Below are 11,733 nucleotides of genomic sequence, written 5' to 3' on the forward strand. Positions count from 1 at the left end.
ATACCATATAACTCTTAAGCATCTTAAACCGGATATAAAAATAGGATTCAGTAAAGTACATTGGTTTATGACTACAAATAATCGATATGAATGAAGTTGTAGAAGAATAAAAATTTATGATGGCACCACAACAGATCTGTAAATCATAGTGCTAAATCTCCCAACATAACAATAAAAATAGGCTTTAAGTATTTCAAAGTGTATAAAGATTAAATCAGGCTTTGGATCAGTAGGTTAATTTGGCAGTATACGAGTTCAGCCCTTGGTACTAGTAATCTCCAAAAAATATTTACTAACAATTAAATATAAGAAATCATACCAAGACAGCTGATCATTGATACTTGACAATATTCTAAACAGCTGTGTGGTCAATCAAAATTTCAATTAATTAAAAATACTAATAAATATAAAAAATAATAATAAAAATTTTTGTTGTTGCAATTTCACTACTGTTCGATAAAAATCTCTCTATTGAAAACTATAGTTTATATTAAGAATTTAGTATCTTACATCAAAACGGACGTTAAAAATCAATATAAAATTGATTTTATGTATTGGCTATGTAAACTTTTTAAAATTCTAATTTTCCTAATCGGCTAAGATACTTTCCTTATATCAATTTGGCCACCCTGTTTACAATCCATTTTTATGTAGTCATTAAATTCTTTACATATTTGTCACTTAACAAATATCTTAATAAAAACTGAAACTCAGAGTAAAAACCAGACAACTTTATCTTGAATTTTGTGACGGAAAACTGAACTCAGCTTCTAAGTCCAGAGGAAAAAGTTGTCGAAGATAAATACTCTTATTGTGACTAAACTTTGCTAAAATTGAATAATTACTCCCAAACTAAAACGTATGTGAAAATAACTTTGAAAAGTTGCAAGATTTTTTTCCTTTTTCGTTTTCGTAAAATTTATTCATTTTTTGTACTCGGTTGGCTTGAGACCACAGCTTATTTGTATCTCAACACAAAACAATAATACGGACAAGAAACCGTGACTTCTGCACAGACTTTTCAGTTTCATAAGCCAGAAAAAATAACATCACGTTTATCGTGTGCAACTAATTACTACGAGTGTGGAACAAGGCAGGAAAATTTCTTTGACCAAAAAGTTACTTGCACAAAAAATGATTTCAGATACTTTGGACTTTTACTATAGTTGGTCTTTTTCGGAAAATTTGAAATTTTGCACATTAGAATTAGATGAATCGAAAAAAAAAATCTTCTAAACTAGTATAAAGTTTTTCATTATAGGGTGACTGAGCTGTAATTAAAAGGATTGTGGATTATTCCAAAATATTCTCTAAAGTTATCTGAAACAATTGAAAATTGCAAATTGTTTCGAAAGAGATAGTGAAGAGAAAAAGAAGAACAGATATATATATTTTTTGCATCAACAGGACAATTTTAACAGCAATCTTTCAGCTCACTACACTCAAAAATCTTACGAAAGATTGTTTGAAAGATCTTTCATATTTTCGCATCGGTCTTTTCAAAAACTGAAAGTTCTTTTTAGTCTTTCTAAAGACCAAATGAATTATCTGTCTTCGAGCAGATCTTTACGATTGTCAACTAAGATTTTGTTTTTGAAAGTTCTTTTCAGTCTTTCTAAAGACCAAATGAAAGATCTGTCTTCGAGCAGATCTTTACAATTGTCAACTAAGATTTTGTTTTTGTACAAAAATTAATATAAATTTTTTTTATATATTTAACTAAGATTGCCCCATGCCGCTCCTGGTACCTAAAACTAAAACAACAACTATATTTAGTTTTTTGATATAGTTTTCAAAATTTGATTTATCCATTTATAATAAATGGATCAACTGTCTATAGACACTGGACCACCAGAAAATATAGCACGGTTTTCTTCCTATTGTTTTCTAAATTATTCCAAGTATTACCACCCCAATTGCATAAATAAATCTGTACTTCTTAGTATACGTAATTTGTGATTTAATTTGGAAATTACTCCACAGATTGCCAAAAATATACCTAGATGTTTATTGGTCCGCTTGTTTAGGTGTACGACACATACAGGAATATATATAAGAGAACCAACACTTTAACAACAGAAAAATGGATTTGCTGACCTCTGATTTTTTCGTCAACACAAACCATTTTTTTTTTCTAATTAAAATATATTTTTTAGAAATGCATCAGAAATTATTTTTACCTTATTCTTCTGTTAATAATTGCACTCAGGTCCGTAGTTAGAAATTTTCTTAATGGAGAGGGGGTTTTCGATAAATTCAGTAATTTAATAACAATGTTTATTTTATTAAAAAGTCGTGATATATTAAATAATGAATACATATGCATAAATACAGTCCTTTTACTTATTTTAAGAAAAGCTTGAAACCCTCTACCTGCCTGATTCCACGTATTGACTAAGCACAATTCCATCAATAGATGGAACATAATCACTTAGTAATTCAAACATCCAATTTTGGTTTTCATCTTTAATTTGGAAAAATTATAACCCCACATACCTCTAGAGATTATGTATCGTAATACTGATTGTTTCAATGATATATGCCTAACAGAACTGTCATTCCAGGCATCAACTGTTTCACTTAAGGTTCATCATTTTACAATATGGATTTGATAGGAGTGGAGTATACGCTATAAATAATCAAACCCTAGAGTTTAAATAAATTTCCTTCAATCATGAAATTTATCACTCGGGCATCATATGTTCAGTTTAAGGTTCGTCATTTTACAAAATAGATTTGACAGGTGTGGATACTCAAATCATAGAGTTTGGATGAATTGTCGTCAATAATGGAACTTATTTTTCGTTTGGTGGTTATGTCAACAAATAAAATTTTCACTTCTAGTGCTGTAAATATCTACAAGTAATTGTTAAAAGATCATTTCATTCAAATGATTTTTGATGGTCCAAGTGGTCATAATGACAAAAAGTAATTATATAGTGTAGTATTTAGTCCGAAAATGTCATAGTACCATACTTAATTGAAAAATAAAAAAAATTCTTCTTTCATTTCGTAGTCAAAAACTGGGCTCTATTCTTTATGTATTTTTTGATGGGATCTCAAGATCCCATCTCTGAGGATGTCATTCGTTCTAATGTACCATGATACTTTGAAAAGTCCTCTCAGAGCTTGACTTTGTGCAATTTCTACATCTTACTAATCCAAAAATTGACAATATAGGAGGCTATTTGATATTCAGAGGCATTCAGTGCTTCAAGTAAAAATTTATGAAATCCATGGCTAAAACAAATAAAAACTTCTTGTTAACTCGAATCGCCTCTCTTACTAAATTTTTAATATTTTTTCAGCTGCGTCAAGTCTTAATTTTTTTTAATTTTTCTTTTTTCTTTGAAAATTGTAAATTGTTTATAATTATTAAATCATAATAAGCTTAACTGTGAAGTAAAAACCGCAAAGTATTTCGAAAGTTTTTATTGTGAAGAAAAGTCACTACACGAAGCTTACGTTAAATAAAAAAATATTTCTTTGTAAGCCGAAAGGCAATTAGTAAAAGTTTGGTAATTTTTAGTTTTATTATTGTTATTTAAGGATATCTTCCAAAAACATTTCCAGAAGCCAACAACCGCATCTTTGCCGTGGTGCTGCGTTTTTTATGCTGAACAAACCACACATGCTTGACTTCTCAAGCCAATCTTTAAGTCTTCCAACTAATTTACATTTGCCCTACCATGAAACCACAACACTAAGTTTTCGGAGGAATAAAAATAAAAAGAATAAATCGTCTTACCAAGCAGCTGAAGTAACTTCATAAATACTTTTATGCCTTAGAGTCAATATCTCAAAATAATTGCAGTGTTAAAAATTATTACTTAAGAAGTAGTTTTTAATTTTTATTTGAGACGAAATAATTTATTTGTACATTATCAATAAAAAATTGAATTATTTAAATTTTTTTTTATTAATAATTTTTAGTTTTTTATATCATTTTTATATTATTTATTAATTTTCAAAAGCATTTTTTCAAATTGATTATTGTTATAAACAAGTGGTAGATAATAGCACTAAAAAAATTATTAAGAAAATATAAAAAATAAGTTATTAAAAATAAATTGATCTTACTAGATACTATTCCATCCGGAAATTTAAACTTAACCAAGTCAAGATGTCAGCAATTGCTCTGACGGGTAGGCGGAAAGCCCGCTCAAAACGATTCAGAACGCCACCTTTCGACACATCCAACACAAGAACTCCTTGTGCAGGCATAACCTACTAAACGTTAAGACCACTACTACAAACAGTTCATTTGCCCCCATTCACCTATGCCTTCCCGATTTGGTCAGTCTCCCCAATCCCTTGCTCCCACACTCAATTCCGTTGTACAATCGCGGATATCGTTACCCGTTTCATAGAAGTAATCGCAGTCTTTAGTTAATGCTCATCGTTTCCCATAATTATCATTCATTCTAACCCCTAGCTTAGATAAATTTGTAAACACAAATACTTAGCTTCTTATATATTTTCTCCCTGATTACTGGAATCAGATCTCAACCAGCTTTCTTTCAAGTCTACTGGCTGAAATCTTTTTAACTCATTCCTAAAATGGTTTTCTTAATGGCTTCAAACCTTACACTGTGGCTTTTCATGTTTTCTACCTACTGTAAAAAAAAATTATAGGTTAGGTTTGAATTAACAATAAAATTGTATATAACATATAGATTATATAAATGATATGAATTTATAATACAAATTCATACAGCCAAAGGTAGAAAGTGCTCCTCTACTATAATAAAGGATCTTTTGTACTACAATAAAATGTCACTAAACAGAAAACAATCAGTCTTTTGAATTAAAATCATCGAATTTCCTAATTTCAGACAGGAAGACTAGTTACCGGGTCATTATTCTATTCAAAACCAGATAATCACAAAGAATGTGACTTAACTTTCATCGTCTTTCTAATAGAGATGGCCTTCTAACACACCTGGACGTACAAAATCGATAAAAGAATTCGCAAAGCATGTGTGACATTCTACGCATGCAAAAAGTTGTATGGCAAGTTATATGGAGCCTGTTGCCTAATGCAATTTTTTCGGACCTGTCTTTTCCATGGACCTAGTGGTTTAGTAAATCTTACCATCTCTCCGATTCTATCTTAATATTTTAGGCAGAAATGTTTGCTATTCTGAGAGCATGTTCTCTTACTACGAACATTGAGTTTTACGAAAAAGAAGTCTATATGCTTACTGACAGTCAGTTAGCGATTAAAGCTGTATTAGCAGTATGCATTTCGTCTAGATCAGCGCAAGCATGTTGACAATGCATTAACGTACTAAACGGCAGGTCCAAGGTAACTCTAGTTTGTGATCGCTGGCATTCCAACATAGTAGGAAACGAGAGCGCAGATAAGATTGCTAGACTGAGCGCAGATGAGATTGCTAGACTGAGCGCCACTTCTATGGACTTCTCTTATCCCTGCTCCTACAAACTACAGCTCAAAATTGATTTATGCCAATTTTTTTGCGTCAGACAGAACCTCTGCAACCAGTTCAATGGCTACGTGTCCAACCTTTTCTAAATATCGAATCTCTGACTTGGTACACAGAAGCAAATGCGAAGTATCTAAAGCTAAGCTCGTTCTATCTTGTAGTGTCTCCGGTACCACCTGTCTATTACCGCTTGAAAAAAAGACATCAAAACAACTGCCTTGTCTATGTTCAGGCTTGTCCTGAACTAGGCTTAAACTTATAGGTGCCCCTTTCTTTAACAAACACAACAATATTTCCAGCATTAACATTGGCCAGCCACTCGTATTTATTAATGCTTCTAGCTGGTTTTAACTTCTATATTATTCTAGTCATTATTACGAGGAATTGTGGGATCCAAAAGGCTATCTTACCTAATTGAGGAGGATTAATTCCTCACTCCACTTCAACTAACTAACTAAAACACACATGAGAATTTCTCATCATATATATATATATATATATATATGGTATAGATATAGTAGCGCACATTATATTCGAGTTAAATAAATCTAAAACAGAATTTATAGTTATTTTATTATATTAAAAACTTCCGTTTGGTAGCAATTGCTACCATATTGCTTCTATTTGATTATTCTTTATACGATATTATTAACATAAGTATTTCAGAATTAAAATGACAGGAAAATTCTAATAGACAGTCCCAAAATATTTTATGCTGATAATACTGCTAGAGACTTCTATCACTGAGTATCGACCAATATTGCAATGGAGCCTACATCAGTGAGGTCGAATACAAGCGTGGACTTATAGCACTCCACACCGATGCAGTATCTTCTTCGAGACCTAGGTTGACTCCCAACAAGGTCCTCAATAGGCCTCCGCCTAACATTTCTCAGGATGAACGTAACCTTCCTCGTACGGCAAGAACTATCCTATTTCAATTGAGATCAGGATATAGCCATGTGCTTAACAGTTACTTGTCACGTATTAACACGTCCATTCCTAATGTGTGCCCAAACTGCAGCTCCACGCCCCACGACGTCGCCCATCTGTTTTCTTGCCCCAACGCACACACAAATTTAAGTCCAATCGAGCTTTGGACTCGTCCCCTTGAAGTAGCTAGGTTTCTTCGACTGGATCCTGGATAGTTTCAAATTATTCCCACCCCTCCCTCTTCCCTCATCCCAACACTTACTCCCACTTTTTCCATTCCTTATCTCATGTATTCGTCTTGTAATCCTTTCATGTTATCTGCTTTCAGGTCCCGGCGGGTTACAACAACAACAACATCACTGAGTGCGCAAAACCTCCATCATCCAAAACCGCTGATAGAGGTTTGGAAACTTTACGTTCACTGCCAGCAAAGTAAAGTAAACACTTTTTCAATTTTCTCTCTTCTCGTATTATATACTTCTTAAATCACGTATTTGACTTAATAAACTCCATTCACTTGAGGCACTGTTAGTAATACATCCTCTTCCTCTCCTTAAAGAATACTATAACCATTTGCCGATCACCAGTTTCTTTTAGATCTAAATCAATAAAATTAACTATATTCCCAGATCTATATAAATAACAAATTTTTAAATAATACAACAAAGTTTTTAGAAAAATATATATGTAAAATTTATTGCAAAATTGGAATGGGTATTTATACAACAAAAATAAAAAATTGTTGCTTATAAAAAAACATATAAAAAAATGTGCCATACATATATAATTACAATACTATAAATTTGTGCAAAGAAATAATTGTAAAAGACGCAATTAATAATTAATTTTAAATTAAATTTGAAATTATATTACACATATTTAGTTAACAAACTTAATTAAAATTTATAATCTTAGCATATTAAGCAAATCTTAAATGAAGTTCGAACTCAACGACGTGCATTATGCATTGCAAAACTTTAATAGCTAGTCGTTTCAATCTCGGTTAAATCAATGGTTACTTAACTATTGTTCTTAACTACTGTTTAATAATTTTCAATTATCTTATTGCGACTATTCATAATATTTTCACACTGATTAATTAACTGATGATTAACAAACATTATATAACAGTTATACCAGTTACTTTTTCTTAATAGTTAGTAATATTGTTAAAATTAGATTTTGAACTTTGAATTGAGATTTTTATTTCGCTTATTAGTATTTGCTACTTTCGATGAGTAATGCATTTATTTTTATTGATTTACTATGAATTTTATATTATACCATATGCGATTTGATATTTATTCTGAATTTATGGATTCACATTGTTGTTGTTTATTTCGATTTGGTAACCGGATTACGACACTCAATGTGATCTGAATCACATTAAATATAAATATCCGCATATCTGACAGTAGTGATGGAAGGTGCCTTAAGCAAAGACAGAGTATTGATCTAATGCATATAGATCTTATTGAAATGATGTATATAAATTGCTAAGCTCTCGTTACGGAAATCTCCATGTAACACAATGAAGTTTCAACATACTTTTAAGATCCTTAGCATTTGAAATTAGTATGACTAAACGCATATTAGTATATTTATTTATTATGGCATCAAAGCGTGCAAATTTAGTTGACCGAATGCAATATACGGTTAGCTCTTAAGATAGCCAACGATTAAAGTTAAACGACAATAAAAACACCAGACACTAATTTGTCCTTTGTTGATGTTAACATTTAAGATTTCACTTAATACATTTAAATTTTATATAAATCAAATATATCTAAGTTTTTAATTTGTTTTTAACTGATTACATGTTAAACAATAACAATTAATATTCTTATCTTAATTAGTAATTGCTTTAGGTTAGTTAGTACATATATCTAATGCGTACACTGTTTTTACATATATGAATCACATATCATATCATATAATCATATATAATTGTTTATATTATATTGCGACAACAGCATAAGAATTGGTTACACTACAGTCAGGATTATCGCAAATGTTTTGTGATTTGGAAACTGTGTATTACGAGTAAAAAGCGTTTTCAAAAAATACATATGTCTTTTTTCCTTAATTTTTTAGTATAGTTACTTGAGCAAGAGTTAGTTCAGGCATAAAAATTGAGTATATATATATATAAATCTTAAGCTTAATATATATTTTCTATATAAAGGGGGGATTTAATACAAACTTATGCGTTACATTTAAAAAAAAAACTGAAGTATTAGTACTACAATTATTATTCAAGCTGTTGAAAGCTTAAAGCATTTCAATGTGTAAGTTCGAATACAATGTGTTTTTCGTTCGAATACAACGAGCTGCTCGAAAATGTTCGAACATCACATTATGTGTCCGAGCATTTTCTATTATATTTATTTCTTTAAAATAAAACAAAACAAAAAATGTATCTAAAGCAATTTTGCTATTTAAGCAGCTCGTACATTTTTAAATGTTTAGAAAATTTCTGAACATTTAAAGTTTTTGATTTAAATATTCGTATTCGAGTATGCTTGAATTGCTCGAATATCATAATGCTTGAAATCTTTGAAGCACTAACCAGTATTAATAACTTTTTATAAAGGCATAATAATATTTAAAAAACAATCCTTACTGAATTAATAACTAATTAACCTATGTATTTAGTTTAATTATAAATACTGTTAATGAACTAATATATAAATTATTACTCAATATTTTACAATATTTTCAAACTTAATAGATTATTAAATATCATAAAACTATTTACAATAATGCAATGTTTGCATCGACATGGGCTAAACTATTCGATGGCACTATAAAGTGTTATAAAAATACATATTTAATAAGATTTTAATATTTGTATATATAAATATGTGTATATAAGTAGTGTGTATATAACATGTATTAGTCTAATTGCTTTACGATTTTATTACATTGCTATAATTATTATTGTTTTATATTTTTATAATTTATATGTATATTAGTTGCTTATTATTTTTGTTTTTTATTGTGTCGAAATGTATAAGTAGTTTAAAGTGAGGTACAATAGTAGTTTTAAGAAATATATATACGTCACTTTCCGTATTACCCTGTACATGATTTATATGTATCTATTTAAATATTAATCAGTTTGTTAAAAATTCCTAAAATGTTTTTGTTTTTAATATTGCATTAATTTAGGCACTTTTTAACTTAAATCGAAATTTCTTAAATTCTCAGCAGTTTCAGCACTGCTGTCGCTTCGCTTAGCATCGTATCGAACTTATATTTCGTTTGAAAACTGAATCAATACCTAGAATAGATTTGCGATCGATTGGCTGCTGCTCGTTTTCGTCGCTCAGTCTGTGTTTGTTGATCGGCATTTGTAGACGTATTCGTAACTGGTGCAATTGAAAAGGGCTTTGAGTCAGCAATCTTATTAGTGGATTCCATTTTTTTCTTTTGATCGGACATTTTTGCATTTAGGCGATGAACTTTTTCGGGACTTAATATAGTTAAGCGATTCGAGTTGACTTTAGGGGTTGTAGAGCCAATACTAGTATTTGCGAGAACTTGTCGACTAGTGGTTCGTGTATATATTGGTGCTATTAATTTAAAAAAAAAAAAGATAAATAGAAATACAAAAAATTTGATTTCAATTGAACTGACCTGTGAGGTTATCCTGTTTAGCTGTAAATCTATTTATATCTGTACTTTTAGTCGGGCTCAATGTGCGTCGTGTATTTGTCTTATTATCAACAACATCTTTTGTAGGTGAAGTACAGGAGGGCTTTACATTTTTTCTAAATCCTAAGAGGCGATTACTAACTTTACTTTTATCTTGCGTCCTATCACTTGCAATATCCTTAGCATACGTTAATTTGTTTTTCTTCGCTTGTATTTCGGTAGACTTTATCTCAGGTTCATCAAGCTCTTTCAAATAACTTTTAAATGTTCTTTCGGCTGGCTGTTTAACACGCTTTACAGTTGTTTTCTCTTTCACAACTTCATCATTTGACTTAATGGTCATGGCAGCTAAATTTTCTAGAGATTCTGAATGTGGTGTATAGAGCTCCACAGCTTTTGGAAATTGCTTTCTACCAAAGATAGGTGTTTGATTAACACGTAGCGTTTGCATTGACGAACTTTTGCCCGCATTGACCTCCGCTGCTTCCATGCGTTGAAACATTTTTAAAGCTTGAGGTGGTGTTCTATACACAGCATCTGTAGGACTTACCTTAAAGTATGTTTTCATAGAAGTTTGAGAATTCGTATAATTTTTACGATTAGCTTCATCAATGGTTTCGAATTTGTTTTTACATAGATTTAATTTTGTTCTAATATCATCCAATGCATTTTTATATGATTTCTGCGCAATATTTTTTTGTACTTCATTCATAGCGTTTATAGATTTTGCATCTTCTTCGACGGAATTTATAAAAGTCTGACGGTTCTTTAAACTTTTATTAGCTGGAGATTCAACAATTATATCATCTTCCTCTAATACAGTTTTAACAACTGTTGCCAACGGTTCTATCGGTTTAACATGCTCCACAGCGTTGACTTCATGGTAATTGAGACTTGTATCGCAACTTGAGTCGAAGTCAGAACAATTATTTAAGTCTTTAACATTACTAAGCCTCAGATCACCATCGCGGTGAATATCTAAGAGAAAACCTTTATCACCATAAGGCCGATTCTTTTTACTAACGCCATTCTGTAAGCTATGTTTTACTGCTTCTAATACACGTTCGGTACAATTATTTTCAGGTGTCAAACCACGCTTTTGATTTTCAATTAAACGCTGTCTTCTTCTTGCACGCATGCTATCACGTATTCGTTCACCAGTGGGTGAGAAATCTTTACCTAAGTGTGGCGATTTAGGTATAGCTAATGGCAAATTTTGAGTATTTTCCTTTTCTTCTAATTTAATTGTTTCAACTATCTTGATTTCATTTTCATTGGACGGAATGTTTAGGGGTTTTGGTATATTTTTACCAAGTTCATCTAAATCGTCTCGACTTAGATTTGATTTTGGCGTTAGAAATCCTTCTGGTGTAGAACTTATACTAATACCTGGAAAGTTCTCAATATCATAAAGTAATTCGAGTGGCAAAGACTGATTTAAAGTTGCATGTGTCAATAAACTTTCCAACCATATATCTAATACTTCAAATGACGGTCTGTAAAAAAAGATTGTTGTTATTAAAAATACTGCATATAGTGGTCACGAAAATTGTTATACACACCTTTTATCTGGATTTAAATCACAACATAAGAATGCAATTTTATAAAAGGACTCGGGACACTGAAAACAAAACTTATCCCGAAAAACGTTTTGATTTAAACCAAAGTCCGACGTGCGCGGTAAAAAGTCAGGATC

The 11,733-nt window shown here is 30.8% G+C and overlaps 1 protein-coding gene across 1 annotated transcript; it reads right to left on the reverse strand.

Annotated features, from left to right (window-relative positions):
- Positions 1 to 9,140: 9,140 nt before the first annotated feature.
- LOC119669345 (LIM domain kinase 1-like) lies at positions 9,141 to 11,733 on the reverse strand (the record flags this gene model as incomplete). The annotated part of the gene is given in 3 exon segments (XM_038079192.1): positions 9,141 to 9,955; positions 10,020 to 11,533; positions 11,600 to 11,733. Coding segments are annotated over 3 exon segments (1,947 nt in total), but the record flags the coding sequence as incomplete, so codon positions are not given.

This window comes from Teleopsis dalmanni, chromosome 1 (assembly GCF_002237135.1).
Source record: "Teleopsis dalmanni isolate 2A chromosome 1, ASM223713v2, whole genome shotgun sequence".
Lineage (NCBI taxonomy): Eukaryota > Metazoa > Arthropoda > Insecta > Diptera > Diopsidae > Teleopsis > Teleopsis dalmanni.